The 18,576-nt window shown below is 31.4% G+C and overlaps 1 protein-coding gene across 1 annotated transcript in view; it reads left to right on the top strand.

Annotated features, from left to right (window-relative positions):
• Positions 1-18,576, top strand: part of LOC113399175 (thrombospondin type-1 domain-containing protein 4-like) — a 117,032-nt gene that overhangs the window by 51,158 nt on the left and 47,298 nt on the right. The window contains exons 4-6 of the mRNA XM_026638257.2: positions 2,134-2,266; positions 4,055-4,157; positions 5,050-5,180. Of these exons, the coding sequence (XP_026494042.2) occupies positions 2,134-2,266; positions 4,055-4,157; positions 5,050-5,180 (367 nt within the window). The remainder of the gene's footprint in view (positions 1-2,133; positions 2,267-4,054; positions 4,158-5,049; positions 5,181-18,576) is intronic.

Below are 18,576 nucleotides of genomic sequence, written 5' to 3' on the forward strand. Positions count from 1 at the left end.
TTGAAATTGTTAATTTTTTCTTATGATCGACTTATTCTACCAGAAGCCTGTTTTATAATGACTGTACTACTGTAGCATGGAACAAAAAAACATTGATAGGCGATTCTACGAAAACGAATGGTAACAATAGTGCTTAACAAAAAACCGTATCACAATTCAATACCTACGTGTAGTTATGGGTGGCGGTGATGTAACTGTTTTGGAATCGTAATATTAATTACGGGACAAAAGTGGCGCCCTGCCGTGTGCTTCTACTGATGAGCTGAAACAATACGATTTTGAAAGTTACAATTTGATGGTATTGTACAGTCGTGTGAAAAATCGTTAATAGATTTCATCGGCCTAATTGTGTAATGATTCGCGTAGTATCGTGTGTTATATAATTTATCGCCTTTTTAAAATAATAATTATAATTAGTCTCCCATTAATTGACTGTTCAAAATCACCTTAATATGAAAATAAAATTACATAAATAACAATGAAAGCAGACTTTGGTGTTATTTATGCACTTTTAAATATTATAATTTCAAAAATATATATATCAAAATATATTTTTGAAGTTAAAATTACATAAAAAATATATATTTATTAAAGACCCATTTATTCGCATATAAAATTTAAATTTACAATTAAATAGACAAATTTATAGCATCGAATAACTGGTTTTCGTCACATTCAGTTTACTTCAAACAAACATGCCTCGTTTAACAAAACACAATTCGTGGTCCAAAATTTAAAAACTTAGTACATTTATAAAAAAATAAAAAACACTTGTCTACTCAAATGTACAAGAGAGATCCATTTCCATATGTAATGTTTCGTTCATTAACATACGTTTGTACTTCATAAGGGTGCTTGAGAACAATTTAAATTAAAATTTAAAAGCAATGACGACCGTGACTTGTGTTAACACCGTAAATAAAAGCGCTCAATGGTTAAATAACTTTTTAATTACGTGGCGCCTGTTTCGATCTTACATATTTAGTTTTTTTTTTATTGATTACATTTTCATTAACATTTATTAAAATATTTAATTTAAAAAACATGACACATGGTGGACTCTCACTATATATTACGAACTAAATAACAGACATAATAAAATAAATAACAACATTAAATAACACGTATAAAAAATGCATATGATAAAAAAATATAAAAAATTCCCGTGCGAATTAGAACAATAACAAAATATAATAGGGGCATAACGCGCTTTCCTTACGTGACAATTTCTGCCAGTCCACTCTACTGTAAACCGTAAAAGAACTTCGTACATTCCAAAAGTACCTCCTAGTAATATCATTGTAGTTGTACACATAAGTAAATTCTATTTATTAGTTATTACTAGGCACTTTAATTTAAATATTTTTTATTTAATGAAATAAAATTTAAATTTGAAATATTATAACTGTTAACAGTTGCATTATTATCGGTAATATAATAAAAATAAGAAATTACATTAATTCGTTGTTAGATGTGTGTAACTTGCACATTCACACACATACATACATTCACACTGTAGATTCACACATGCATACGTAATGCAAAATAAATACAGCATCTTATTACAAAGGCGATGTTAACAAACTAACAAGGACCGAACATCACATGGCATAACAACGATACTACAATTAAAATAAATTGGAAAATTACAATTATCTCCATATTTTCAAGTAACTACAATTCGTATCCACTGTTATCATAGTATGCCTGTGACTGTGTGTGTATATTGTGTCAGTTGTGATAAGTTTTGCAAACGTCATTGCATGGTTGTCTGAAAGAGATGCATGCTTTTTATATCAAATTAAATCCAAATATACATATGTACCTACTTTATTAGAGTAGGCCTTTACAAGCACTTTTGAATTGTCATTTTACAGAACTGTAATAAAAGTAATAATACCACCGATTCTGAATGAAGATTCTACCGAGAAGAACCGTTAAAAAATCAGTAGTTAGTATATATTGTTACAGTTCTGTAATAGATATTTATTATTAACTATTTTTCATATAAGTTGATACTTAAATCTATTCCTTATAATCATTTTAGTTCATTAAAATGTGTTATGTTAATCTTTTAATTAGATACTAGATAATATTTAAAATCATTTTAAAGTTATATTATTTAATTTACAGATGGCGACGCAGTAGAAAGAGAAGGAAGCTGGTTAGGAGCGCGGAAAGAATACGTCGAACACGTAACGCGAGCGCTGCCAGCGTTCCTGACTGTCCGGGGCTTGCGCGTCGCTACCACGAATGCAACACAACAGTATGTAATTACATTTAACTGCAGCCAACAGCAGTAGTCGGTAAATATCAGTCCCTCAAAATTACAGGGAATTTCTGGGTGGACTTATTGAACGCTCCATTGTGGTTGTATCTGATATACATTTGGTAGAATTTCATTTATTCACCAGTGAGTCCGAGATGAAAACTAAACATGAACTAATTATTTTCCTCAACTCCATCCACGTCAAAATTATTTTTCCAGTAATTTATACGGGTATGTTTGCCCCGTGACTATCACCTACGATGACGACACGTAGACGACTTCTAAACCCTATGCCATTTCGATGTCAAATTTCAATACAGTCGGTTTAAAGATTTATAAAAAACAGAAATAGTTTCTTTCGTATTATATTATTGTAATTGTGCCACTGCGCATGCGCGAGGCAACGACTACTACTTCGATTGCGTTAATATTTTTTCTAACTTGATATGTAACATTTTAAAATCATAATCTGTAGCCACTTCAGAACTGTAAGCTCAATAAATATGAATCGCTTCTTTATTCACTCACGAAGGCGCGCCCTTCCACATTAAATCAATATCGGCAGGCATTAGTGTGAGTGACGCTCACGCTTACAAAATGCTATAGTGTGTGTGAGACGACTAAGAATAAAGACAGCAAAAAAATACAAATTAAATATTTATTTAGTTTATTTTATTAAAACGACGATAATTTAACGTAGAGGGAACGCAATACATCTATAAATGAATGCGAGACCAAATATCAAGACTATTGGGTTTCAACTATAAGTTAAAACCTAATATGACTTAAAAACAATTGACTTTGGTTAACATTTATAAAATTAATTAAGTCGAGGAAAATTTGAAAAACATCTTGTTGACACTTTCACGTTATTATGCTAAGTACATATATCTATAATACAACAGATCAATTTTCTTCTCAATTTTCTTTGTAAATTTTAATTATGTTTTGAGAATCTATAGACCGTACATATATATACTCTTATTTGAATCTTTTAATAAGGGTATTTTAAATTTTACAATTGATTGCTTTAATTTTTTGTACCTAAAACTATTTATAAAACTCAACGCACCTCAATTTCATCATTAAATTTGCATTTAATACATACCTTTTTTAATTATATTCAAGTGTATCTAATTAACTAAACAGACATCAACCGCATTAATACACCTGTGTCCCCGTTTTGTCGTTCTTGCTTCATCTACTGATCCATAGTTTGCCAGTGACCTTCCAGTGTTCCTCGGTTCAAGCCCCGAGTAAAGTAAATAAAAAGTTTTTTTGACAAACAATTCTAAAGCTGAGAGCTGCTGAGCTCGAAGTTTGGAAGTCGGTAGTATTAACATTTCTGAGCTTTGGAAAGTACAGAAGACCGCTTTCATCGGTCGCTTCTGATTGGCTAACAATCAGATTACGATACTGAGGGAATAGAGGACAATTATTCTTGGTGACACACTTGTGCATTATCTGATATCACGCACAGTTTCCCTGATAAGATTGCGAAGGCTGAAACGGCGAGGCTGTTAAGGTCTTTATTTGATAATAAAGAGTACAGTTGGATAATTGTTTGCCGGATTGGCAGACCTTTATGATCACTGTTGTTCGTTAGAGTGTACCGTGATATAATATGTGTAACAAAACGCTTCCATAATACTATCTAAATCAAAAATGTTTTTTCAAGTCTTACGGTCAACTCCTTAGATATCGCGTACAATAATATTAATTGAATATATTAATATTTATAATTTTATATCAAAATTTATAACAGCTTATTTATATTTATAACAGCCTTGTCCTGGTCCAGTCCGTGATCCCCGGACTGAACAGTGCGCGGTTTACGATCGCAGACCATTCCGTGGGAGATTTTACACCTGGGTACCCTATGTGGACGGTGAGTTTTTTTACTGTACGTCATCAAAATCAAAATATACTTTATTCAAGTAGGCTTTTACAAGCACTTTTGAATCGTCATGATTTCAAAAGTATATATAAAGTAAAATAAAATACAATATTATGATTAACTTTGTTTACCTGGTTTTATTCAAGCCCGTTTGGGTACCATCCGCTCATCATAGCAGCAATAATTAGTTTTATTGTGTTTCAGTTTGAAGATTGAGTGAACTAGATTAACTACGGGTAATTTACACCTTAATTCCCAAAGTTAATGGCGCATTGATTGGGCGGTAGTCTTCACTTACCATCAGATATTTTATTTGCCAGTAAATATAAAAAATAAAATAGTTCAACGTATCTTTATTATTCAGAATTTTCTGGAAACATTCTTGGTGGTAGAGTTATCATGAAAAGAAGCTTTTAAGGCTGTTCCGGTATCTGTTGGCCGAAAAAAGTGGATAACGCTATCATCACGACTTACCAGTAATCTTATCGCAAACAATACAAGTCGAAGTTTGAATGGTGGGTGCACCAGTGTAATTAATTTGGTCATAATCAATGGAGTGAATGATTGCTGGATTTTGGGCAGAAATTGCTTTTAATCTCTGATAACATGTCAATACAAAAAAAAACTGTATAAGTATATTTTGATTAATTGATCGAATATAAAATATAAATAATATCTAATATAATATATAAATATAAAATATCAATATACAAAGTCGAATGGAACCTTTCTATTGCAACTATAGAACTATAGATACCCTTCGCAATGAAGTCAATCAATATAACCCTTTAATCGAATACCGATACTACATTAATATAAATATTATAGATAACTAGATAAAAATATTCAAGTACGAAGACTTACCTACATTCCTTTTACACAGGTAATGCGCCGTGTATACTCAACTGCCGTCCGCGCGGGCAACAATTCTACGCTTCGTTAGCTTTGGTCGCCGACGGCACTCCTTGCACGAAACCAGGATATCGCGCTATTTGTGTACAAGGTTCTTGTAAGGTAAGATAAATTACTAATATATTTTATATAAAAACATACTTTTTACTATATACTATAAATACTGCTTACCAAAGCTTAGTTTGTTTTAATTAATTTATATAGCGCCATCTACCGGTGAGTAGCAAAAATATTACTAAATCTTCATTGGATTGAAACCCGAAATATTATAATCATTGGAATAAGATAAATATTTTTATCAATATAAGAAAGTGTTTTTTTTTATATTATGTACAATTTTTTTATTAGCAAAAGATATGCCCAATTTTTAGATATACCTAACCTTTTTTTTAATAAGAAATAAATAGATATTATTTGAATGTGATCAGATGAGTCACAGTTGACTTACAATTTTATTGTAATTACATTTTAACAATACATTAAAACAAGATTTTAAAAATGTATATAAATAATATAATTTACATAAATACAGTATTTTCAATAATTTATTAACGACAAAAAGATAAAATATTTAGACTATTATAATTTATACTTATTTATTATCATTTAATAACTTATATTACTAAGATTTATATTTTCAAAAAGAAAAAAAAAACATTATATCGATCGATTTCGGGCACAGCGAAAATTCTTAATGTATATGAAACAACTGTCAATTAGATCCCCGAGCCGTTACTGAATATTACCTAACAGTAAAACAAATTATTTAACATCCCGTCCTAATACTAGTAACAATACCCGAACGACCGATCCTTGTTTGTCAAAATCTAAATATTCTTTATTTAAATAGATTCATAAATCCACTTTCGAGTCGTCAAGTTACAGAGCTGATTTAAATGTAAAACTACCGTTTGTAAAATAGATTAATTACTCTTTTCCACCACTTTAATTACAGAGTATGTCAATAAAGTACGATTAAATTTTTATATCCTGGTTAGAAATCAATAAATACTAAGTCCACGCTTCGTTTCCTTTCATATAATCTCGTATTGAGTAATATGCCTTATTGATCAATGTGTTCTCATTTATCGATGTGTTTTTGTTATGAAATTTAAATTTTTAATAGGCCAAGTTAGGTCTAGACCGCGACAGTTACTGTCCCCTATACATAATTAGTTTGACAATAAATATCCTTCGAGTTACATTGTACGAGTGATTACATTATCGATGTATATGACTACCTAAAGTTATAATTTAAATGGTACGGCTTTCCAAACAACTTCAACATTAGTAGTCAATGATTAGTAATTGCAAAGTTTCTTATCAAGACAGAAGCAATCGGTTCGTACGCCTGTGCAGCACATAAATTATATACTTAGCAAGATAAACAGTATACAATTTACTTTTCATCCACTCGATATTAGCATATCAACTAAATAACTCTCCAGCTGAGACAGGTCTTGTAAAAATTATAAGTTACTTGAAGATTTAATTTACTGTAAGAAATTGTGTTACTAAATAGTTTGAGTGGAATAGCTCCAAATGTAACAGCGCTCAGAAAAAAATTGAACAACTTCACATGGAACAATAAAATATATATTCAAGAATAAGCGAATCGAACTTAAAGTTGAAACATCAAAGATATATTGAATATTGAACAAAAAAACGTAACTACACGCACCATTTTTTTTGTTTGAATTACCTTAAACCTTTACGCATTTATACAGCATTGTGTCAACATCTGATTGTTATTCTAATCCAGATCGAGCAGGTAAGTTTTAACGTTAGATTGCCATTTAACCTTCACATTATTTATGGACCAACCAGTACTTTAATCCGATGCTGATAACAACCGGGATCAAGGACTTTACGTACTCTACGAATCACGATCGAAATACATACAAAAATATATACATAGGTAGCTTTATTGTAAACAACACTGAGTTACAAAAACAATTTCTAAGCCTAAGCAATTGTACAAAAGAAAGTAGAAAAGTAATAGTTTGTCAGCTTAACAGTGTGGCGATGCAAATGGCTGACCACATTAATTGACAATTTAAATATTATCTCCTATTGAAGATTGTGATCCTTTATTAATGATTTTAACGGCAATCAGATAACATTCTGGAAATATCACACTGCAGTGGAATTGTTTTTAATGACTAGTGGGTCGCACGAGAACTTCGCGTTTATTCAACAGATTTTGTTTTGATTTAATTTCATTGTAAACTGACGACGTCTGTTCGCACGTTTAATATTTGTTTTTTTTTTTTATACAGCCCTAGCCCGGGTATAGTGGCACCCGGCCAGTAACTTGTTCTCGCTCCTTAAGACTATTTTATTGTTAAATCGTAACAATTTAGTAAATTCCAAACAAGAATTCTTTTTAATTATCTGCACATCTAAGGCTGAAGCTCTTCAAAATGAAACCATACCCGATCTAGATTACAAGAATCATTTATATAAGCTGGTAAAAATTTCAATATTTTCATCACAAATAGTAATCTTCGAAATGATTCCTTCTTGCAATAATTTGTGATAAAATATAATATTTCTTACTTTTGCGGTATTAGATCTGATTTGTAGTGGTGCGGGCGTGACTGGGCTGTCGAGATTGGCACGTATACCCACAGCACAGTGTAGCCTAAAGCCATACATCGTGTGAGTTGAGACCCCACAATTTATATTAATAACTTGAAATACATTCTCGTCTAAATAATTTATTTCTCACAATATTTTCCTTAACTCGTTCCTTTTTAAATATCTCATGATTAGAGCGGTTTGTACGAATGAATAAATCTTTAGTAAATAGCAGTTTATATATGTAAATATATAGAAATTGTCGAACGAATTTAATAAAGAGATCACTCGAGCAACAAGGAAATAAGCTACTTTTAAAATAAGAGTGCAAAATAAAAAAAAATGTTTTATTACTTTTTATGAAACACTGTCATACTAGATTTTACGGTATATTATATTCAAATTTTATAAGATACATTAAACAAAGCAATGATCGATACATAGCACCCAAAAAGAAACATTTGGTGTGATCATACAATATCTAAACACAATGCAACACATTGCCTATATCTTCACTGGACATCAAGGAAAATAAAACAAAATGTGATTTGTATTAAAAACAAATGATCTACTGTTTTTGAGATAAACAAAGGCACGAGAGACTGTATCAAAATGAAAGTCAAAAATCGTTTCACTTGTTTATCGATACTCAAAAATCTACCAACGGAAGCAAACACCTCGGACCAGAGAAGAACCGGCGATTGAAACTCGGCAAATATGTGTGTACCTTTATTATTTTCAAGTGTAAATACAAAGAACACGGTATTATTCCTAATATCGGGTGAACTGATGATATTAATATAATTTCACATAGAGACAGCTTGAACTCTGGACAAGTTGTAAGGTTAATATTCATATGGAATATCAATATAATAGTTTGATCAGATCGATACTATACTAAACTAAAATATACAATATAGTAATGATATAAACATACCAAATAAAATAGGCTACAATACTATATCCTAACCATGAAATTGTCAAACAGGTTGTCATGTTTACAGAATAAGCCATAAGGTATCTAATATTGTGTGTATTTGGAGGGGGACGGGGGTTGTTTCTCTGTGCTAAAACGTATTCAGAACCGTTCAGCCGTTCTGAGGTGATTGGTTAGCATACATTCATCTTTTGAACAAATTGCACAAAATGCTGCTTATACCCGTACAAGTTTCACCGTATCGTAACTATAACAAAGGTTCATTCCTATTTGAAATTGGTTCCAAAGTACTATATTTAGGACAATATCGCTTTGAAATTCGTTTCGTGAGTTAAGTGACAATCGTAACAGCAATAAATAAATACGCAAACAACAGTTACGAAGATGCTGGTTTGAAATAAATCCTTGCATTTCCAGCACCAGCCATTTAGACCTTTGAGATTTATCGCTTGACTTCATTTTCTTGATGAATGAAAGATCAATATACAATGGCTAAGGATTCCGTGGCGATCTATAGCAATTCACAACAATTACTGTCAAATACTACTAATATATTGTACCGTTAGAACCTCAAGCGATGGTAAGTGTGGTCTATTTTATAGTAAAATAAGTTGGAATACTTATTATACTATTTCAGATTTATATACAGGGGTCACTGACCTTAGAAATTTACAATACGCAATTACGCCAATTTTACCTTTAAATGAATATATTGTTTGAATAATACAATATATATATAAATGTATATTAAGATACATGGGATTAAGACGTTACGTCCCCTAAGCATTAACTGGTTCACTTACCGTTCAAATCGAAACACACAAATACAAATTATTGCGGTTTAACGGCTTAATAATTGACTATCGGATAATATACAACAAGACGAGCGCAAATAACCAACAAACGTAAAAGTAAAGTAAAATAGTAACGGCATGTAATTGTGCTACTGCTAATTTAAAGCTTGCTCTCTTCTTGAGAAGGAGTTTACCGCAGCACCAATGCGGTTTGGTAGACACGTGGCAGAATTTCATCCGGCACATGCAGATTTCTTTAAGATATTTTCTTTCACCACCGAACACGATATAAATTACAAAAACGTATTAAGTATATAAAAATTCAGTGAAAATTCAGTACTTGCCTTGATTCAATCCACTGATCCATTCGACTCTCCTTCTATATGTTATTACGTATAGTCTATTCCAACGGAAGTAGGAAAAAAATAAACTTATTATTATTCAAGCTCCTGGTGAGTTTTATGATAAACTGAAACCACGTCAATAAACTCTAAGATATAACGACGATCCTAAAATGAAGAACATTTTAATGTAGATAAAAGTAAAAACAAAATAAGGCGACAAAATTCTTACGGTGTAAATTAATTAGAGCGAGCGCAATCCTCGAGTCAGTCGTGTGTCGGGTTCTGTACACAAAGACGGATAAATCCATTACGTCATAATCGATATTTCAATTCGTTTGTACGTGAGATACTCAAAATACTTTGAACCAGTGGAACTATTGTTATTGCCTGCTGTGTTCTGTTTTCACCCGCGTTTCATTTAATTTTTAGATAGAATATGTGCGTAATCATGAAGATGTACTTGTATGTATATTTTGATAGTCTTCTACTTAACAGATTTTTATTAAATAAATACTAAACGGTATTCCAAAAGTAACTGTTTTCATTTGTATTCCGTTTGAAGATTAATGGACGGACGTACAAGTATAAAAATGGTTGTTTTGGGCTTTGGTAACCTATTAAAAGAATTATAAACCTAAAAAGGAGTAATTTTGAAATCACATTTTTTTTAATTAAATTATTTAATGTCAACTTATTTATACAAATATTATAAATGCGAAAGTTAAGATGGATGTATGTTTAATCGCGCCATAGAACGGTTCAACAGATCTTAATAAAATTTATCGCAGAGATACATTATAAATATTTTAATACGCGGACAGAAACTAGTTCATAATATTTTATACTGTATACGTTTGTACGCGAAAATAGCTCCGGTGTAAGACTAAAGCAGATGATAGCGAATTTCACACAAACAACATTCCTTGTGCGGTAATGTGCCGCAGATGGGTTATCTGACTACGAATGCTTGACTCACTACGACTAGATACCGTTTCTATGATATCGTAAGTATGATAAAATTATTCGGAACATTTTGCGAGTTCGGAAATCGAAGATTTATTTCGAGTAATATATAGAATATTCAGAAGTCTTTATTCTATTATTAAGTGAAAACTTATATTAAACAAAATTAGTATATCTTATCTATACAGATATTACAAATGCAAAACTAACTCACGGGTAACCTAAACGGTAATTTTAAGTAAAGACTTACTTTTTTAGTACGTTAATGATATTGTAATTCTGAGCACTAAATCATTTATCACTTAGTCGAGACTCAGATTTATAAAAAAAACTTACACAGTATTAAAAATAAATTAGTAACTTATTACCTCTTCTAAAACAATTTACGATACTTTGAAAACAAATTCACTTTTCTCTCACAGACTGATATCAATCAGTAAAGATAACAACACACTAAGGTGGTTTATCTGTTCGTTTGTTTGTTGTTCGTTCTCCTAACAATTGATACAAATATGTGAAAACATTTTGATTAAATAATTGTGATCATAAACGCTACATACCTCACGAAAACTGCTGCGTTCATACAGATCACTTAGAAAACGTGTATTGGACAAAATCTTACAGTATTATATATTTGGTTGTATCCACGTGCAATGCACTATTTTATAAGTACATGATATTAATAAATTTAAACATTAACGGTGACTCATAGTTTACTAGTTGGCGTTTTACGGGTAGGTCAGGTATTTGGTATAAAAAGGAACCTTATGTCCTTCCTAAGAGTTCAAACATACAATACCCAAAAATTCATCAAATTCGTTTCAGTGTTACAATAATAATAATAAATCAATAATCTACCGTAGTAGTTTATAAAATTTTACCTTTAATTACTTTTATAATTAATTATGTGAGTAAAATAAATAAAGATAAAAAATCATTTATTAAGGTTTAACAAAATAACAGCTCTCGTAAGCAAGCACATTTAAATTTTCGGAAAGTAGATCGAGATGACCCGACCAAAAAATCAAGACACTAAACCATCGCTTGGTTTTAGATTATACACGATAATTTATTTTTTAAATTATAAAGAAATAGTTTATCAATATCGATCATAATATTACAATTAAAATGAATAAATATATTATTCCTAAAATAAATTATTAAATAAAAAATTTAGTCGATAGCGAAAACTGGGAGATACGGAGGCAGTAATTTCATTGAGTGCAGGAAACAGCTTATTAATATTTATCGTATGCTAAATAACAGCCGACAGGGATACTAGCTTGTGACAGTTTCACTGTTTTTCCTTTAGATTACTTTTATACAAGAGTCTATATTTATTTAGGAATAATTTATCTTAGATTGTTTAAATTTCTAGATAGATTGAAGCACTATAAAAGAACTAAAACAAAAAGACAACTTTATTATCTATGTGTGCGTAAAGCTACGCTTGAAACTCGCGAAATTCATTCTATTTTATTAGTGTGGGTGTACGTAGAGAGTTGGCCACTGTTTTTTTCGACGCGTACTCAGCTTTGACAGTCTATTTAGACATATAAATAAAATCACAACCACTCTGTGGAACCAGCTTTCGCCGGCGGTTTTTCCTAACCGATACGCCTTGGGAACCTTCAAGAAAAGAGCGTACTCCTTCCTTAAAGGCCGGTAACGTACCTGCAAGGACCTCGGTGTTACAGATGTCCACTAGGTAGTAGTCTCTTTCCATCAGGTGAGTCTCCTGCTCGTTTGCCACTTATGACATCAAAAATCGAAGTAATTTCTTATAAAAACTCAAATATATTTCAAAAATTAAATCCCTCAATCCAATTACTAAAATTTTGCGAATACCGTAGTGTTATTATACTTTCTTAAAAACTGTTCGTCCAGACTTTATGCAGGTAAATTAGGTATTTTATCCCAAGCAATTTTTTAATCAATGAAATATGTAAGCATTCGCTAAATGGGCTATTCGCCCGCACTAAGACATAGCCTCGTATAACGTCCCTAGTATTTTTACATGCGTTTATTTAAATATCATATAATATTTGTAAAACTAATGGTCCAATAATCAGTAAATGTAAATAAGTTCTCCCTTATTTATATAGATTTTTTCAAATCAATATTTATATATTTTGTTGCTTTTGTTTTATAATGACGTGAAATAAAGACGCTGACGCTGACTTCTATAGAAATTTTTGAGACCGACAAATTTCTCGGATACGTATAATAGTTTTGTGTACATATAAAATTATAAATTATGGTTTTGGCAGCGGCTGGACTGGATTTACTCTCTGACTACGTTATCATAAACAAAAAGAACTTGAAACTTCCATATCGAGTCGATCGTTTTTGAACAAATAAAAACGCCTATCTCTATAATATTAGTATAACTGTGATCTACATTTTAAACGCTAAAATAAATATATTTCGGATGGTCTTGTTATATAGTCGATACACAAATTAACTGACTTTTTAAATAACATTGGCAGAGTATATCGCGCTTCACCACAGATAAACGTCTTAACTTTAATAAATCAACTTCTGACAGTATTATAGCAAACAAAAGCAGTAACGATAAATAATATTATTCAATATTGTATTCCCATTAACGTATGAACTTCCTTTTGCGTTATCAATTACATCCGTTCTCGATCTCAGCGCTTTAAATCGCTTCCGTGAACTTAAAACATCCTTAAAGCTATTATAATATCTCTCTTATTATTTCAGTATTGTTCTCAAACTATTGGCAATTATGGAAACTATGCATTATTATTTTTAAAACTTTATTTAGGGTTTAAAAATTTTATTATTTTATCGATTAAATGCTCGACAAGTTTCGTTAAGACAACGGCTGCCATATAATATTGACAAAAATAACGGTTCATTTAATATCTAAAGTTTTTATTTTTTATGTTGGCAATAATGTGGGTCACCAAAAATATATCTGCACAAAAAAAAAACTTAATAAATTAAAAAATGAAACAAAATAGTTAGTATATTTTGTATATAATAATGAAATATAATGAAAATTATTTCTAGTTTTATATTAAAAAAGTATAATAAAGTTCAACGATGCGCAGTAATCGTGCGCATATTCACGTACGCATTGTACATATTTCTCTTAATAGTAAACCGGCTGTACTATTTTTATCTGAACTTGTTTATATTAAAAAAAAAAAACTAAAAAAATATTCGCGTCCCAATTAACGAACATGTGTCTAACAATACGAAACAGGCTGTATGACTTATAAAAAGTATATTTCTTTCCCAGGGAGCCAATGAAAGAATGTTCTCATTACGACATAATATCGATGAATTTCAAATTGAAATGTATCGAGTCGCATAATGAAAGGGCAGCTGTTTGTGAGGCGACAAATTAATTGTAGCTAATCACAAAGCGGCGCTCTTGATGTAGGACTCTTGTTAGTCGCCCAGCGTCTGCTTATTAAAGAGCTGGTGGTGGTTTAATACCATCTCTGTACCTCTAATATCACGTTATTACGTAATTCAGAACGGTATAGAAGCTGTCTTCATTCGTAATAGCTTTCGTTCAATACCTTAAGTACATTCTGATTTCGTTTTATTGGAAACAGAATTGCAAATTTTGATGAACGTGCATAAAATAATTGCATGTTACATCACTAGCCTAATATAATCTTTCAATCGAGTGGAACTGCGAAGCGCAACTACAGCAGGTCATCATCATTATAGTAAACCTCTGTATAAATTTTGTTTATATTGGCTTAGTATTTTTTTTTTCAGTTAGGCGTTGCAATCGTCTTAGTTAACTTATAAGTATAAATAGATTTTAATTTTATTTAAGTGTGATATAATTTTCAACGCAAGCAAGGTGATAAATTAAACGCTACTGAAAATTTTATTACCTAATTTCATACTAAGCAGTCGTATTTTATGACGCCATATTTTATAACTAAAGTTGAAAGTATCGGCTCTGCTCTCTCATTCATCACACCGGTACTTCGGAACGGACGTCAATATTTATCTATGCAAAATTATAAGTATTAGTGTAGTACCGCAATTGATACGCGAAGTAACGGTGAGCTCTTCGGAAGCTGTACGTTTCATTATTAATATGAACCGTTACCGAGCATGGTTGATCCCTAGTTGATCCAGTGATCTGTAATGAGGCAGAGCACTATTAACTTAACGGCTTCATAGTTCATACATAAAGTTTGTAAAAAGATTAATGATTTGTAAGACTTAATTATGAAGATCGTATAATTGTTTTTATTGTTATGTTATGTTTATTTTTAATATAATACTAGTGGGTCTCCCGCGATATTTCGCGTTTTTCTAAAAGGTTTTTTTTACTTTCATTTTGTTTACGTTTTTAATTTTTTTTCTTATACAGCCGTAGCCGTAGTGCTCTCTAACCAGCCAGTAACTTTTTTGCGCTCTCTAAAATTAATTATTTGATAATTCGTTACACTTTAGTAAAATGCCGTCAAGAATCATCTTTAATTTTCTGCACATCTACGGCTGGAGCTCTTCAAAATAAGACCATAACCGATTTTTTATGTGCAGCTATGGCCCATAATCACTGGGATAAAAATCGGCTTAAGCTATTAATATATAAGTTATCAGATATTGTACATTTTTAATCTGGATTATAAAGATTTCCGTATACCTAATTTAATTTTCTTTACATTTTAAATAATATATTTCCTATAAATCTCTTTGAGGATATTCAAGTTTTCGGATTGTATTGGGTAAGACATCCTGACGAAACTTACATATTTTAAAAATTGATGCCGACACTACGCTCCTACAAGCTGCAGTGAAACGTCGTGATATTGCAGATTTCCCGAACATGCACGTTGATCATCATATTTTCTCTTGCAATAGTCACTTAAAATTAAACCTATAATAATATTTTAAATGCGAAAGTCTGTCTATCTGTCTGTTGCTCTTTCACGGTCAAACCACAGAACCGAATTCGAAATTTGGTATGAAGCAAGATTTAATGCATTAAAAGTAGCCTATGACAACATATTAGACTATTTTTTATGTCTAACAACAACGCCATTAAAAATTTATGAAGGAAACCAATGCTAAGTGAAGTCAAGATTCACACGTTAAATCCACAGAGCCATCCTATCTGTTGCGAAGAGTATTAATTTAAAAAATGATTACATATAATTTTGATTCTACGAAGTTGTACATCGTTAGTGTAATAAATATTTTTAAACTGTATGAAATCCGTAAAGGGCACAAGCGTGGAGCGTGAGTGCCCGATCAGAGTTACTAATTGGTAAATTACATCGACGATTTGGCGTCAGCGCGAACTCGACACGTGCTTTAGTAGAACAACCAAAAGATTAGATGAATCGTAAACATTAATTCGTTCGAATTTTTTTTTTATGGCATTGGTTGGCGGACGAGCATATGGGCCACCTGATGGTAAGTGGTCACCACCGCCCATAGACAAAGGGGCTGTAAGAAATATTAACCATTCCTTACATCACCTATGCGCCACCAACCTTGGGAACTAAGATGTTATGTCCCTTGGGCCTGTGATTACACTGGCTCACTCACCCTTCTAGCCGGAACACAACAATATAGAGTACTGTTATTTGGCGGTAGAATATTTGATGAGTGGGTGGTACCTACCCAGACGGGCTTGCACAAAGCCCTACCACCAAGTTATTGTGGCACAAATTAGTATATAACTAATTTGTGCCACATTTATATTGTCGTGTCGTTATATATATGTGAATCTTAGCTACAAATATGTTTAAGAATCAAAGTAACAGAATGTGTTAAGTATGAATGTTTTTTGTTCCTTGGTCGTGATTGTATTTCAATACTTACTTGTTTGAAGATGGAATATTAAATCAATTTACGCAGATTTTTACGTATAAACTGTTTGTTTTTCTTGGGCTCTTGAGAGCAACCATAGAAGCCAAGAGATATTTTTATAAGCACATTTAAAGTCTATGTTGCTTTTCAAAAAATTAAAAAAAAGAAGATAGAATGCATTCTGAATTTGAATACTTTGAACCAGAATGTAACTAGTAGGGATTTAAATAAAATAGTTAACTGAACTATTTATTGTGTTAGAATTTATAAATTGAAAATAATAAGGTAAATTAGTTATCGGTATTTTTTAAAGTTTAGTTTTAGCTCATAAATCTGTTCCCTTCTCACCCCACTAGGAAGTAAATTTATACAGGTTGTAACGGCACTCGTAAAGACAATGGAAACGTTAGTTCTAAACGTGTCTATCTGCGATTGTGATCGGAGATGGACTCAATCGAACCCAGGCCTAAACACAAGCGATTTAAACTTGAAAATGAAAATAGAAACTTTTAAAATACGATGTTTAAAGTTTTTTATTCATATATGGAATAGATCTGGCATGGTGCATATTGATAGCATGGTGGAATAAGCTACAAGACTTCTCCCAGAATGGAGGGAAGTGAATCCGGAATCGGAAGATTTAGAGCTTTCATTACAGATTTTGAGTAATATTTCATTAAAGAATTTCATTAATATTCAAATATAAGTGTTATATTTATTAAAACAAATCTATCTATATGTATGTTATAACCTCCAACGAGCTTCATCTAAAATTTATAAAATTTTATAATATTCATAAAAGAAGTCCAAGTAAGCGGTATAATTTTAAAGACGGTAATAACATTACGATCAAAAGTGCTATAACGTTATAGCTCGGTTCGGTTCAATTTAATTGAAAATATGTAACGGATAATTTAAAAGTACTTACGCTAAAAATGCTCCAGTAAAGACGAGGCAATTGATTAATTATTACAACCATATCACAATAACAATTCAAAGGATCTGGTAATAATGTATACTTAAATTTTGAAGTTAACATCTCCCCTGATATTCCTGTGGGCTTGATGTCGACACAGTATGCTCGACTATATTATAATGAATTAAATAAGGTCATTAGTTAATAGGCCATGTCTTTATGTATTTGTTTATATCTATGTTAATATTCTCGTGCAGGTCTAAGATATGAACCGATCTAATCCAATCCACGATTGTAAATCGTAAAATATTTTTTAGTCGATAAAGACATATCCGCAAAAAAGGTATAATTGATATAGTTCCATATTAAATCCATGAAGTTGTTGAACGTCTAACGTGACCCGTTGGGGTTTACGGGTGCATTCAAAAAGTGTCTTCCAAATAATAATTTCAAGCGGGGATAGTTAGTATGTTTATATTTGTTTAGTTTTATTTATTTTACCCGAGCAAAGACGGATTTTCATTTAGTTATTTAATAGAGTATTTAGGATTGCCAACAGTAACAATTAAAAATTAAAAGAATGCGGAATAGGTCTAATGGTAATAGTTGCCATACTGAAAGGTAACTGTGACATGCAAAAACATTAAGTATTTTTATATGATATAGCTAGACGAACGAGCAAATGGACCACCCAACGGTAAGTGGTCATCAACACCTAGTTCACATAGACAGGTGCATATAAATTGCTGAGATTAATTATTATTATTGTCCGTTGTGCCTCCACTTACGCAAAATCAAAATAAAGTAAATAATACCCTCAGCTGGAATAACTATCGGTTGCGAAGCTACGATTTCGTAAATATTCGATTTTTTACTGATTCGTATCACGCATGTTCGAAAGTCACGGAGATAATCACTTCAGACCGGCCAGTATGACTTAGATTGCGCGTATTTGCTAATTTCATACATACTAACATCCTAAGAAACTGCTGCGTCAATATCAAAGTTTTATTTTATTAAGAGATTTGCTTTTAAATAATTTATATCCCGATGCGTATCAGCAAGGAATCAGAGAGTAGCGATAAATTGTAGGAAGTACTTTATTAGTTCAGAAGCCCTTTGTTCGACTCGATGTCAAATAAAA

Source organism: Vanessa tameamea, chromosome 18 (assembly GCF_037043105.1).
Source record: "Vanessa tameamea isolate UH-Manoa-2023 chromosome 18, ilVanTame1 primary haplotype, whole genome shotgun sequence".
Taxonomy (NCBI): domain Eukaryota; kingdom Metazoa; phylum Arthropoda; class Insecta; order Lepidoptera; family Nymphalidae; genus Vanessa; species Vanessa tameamea.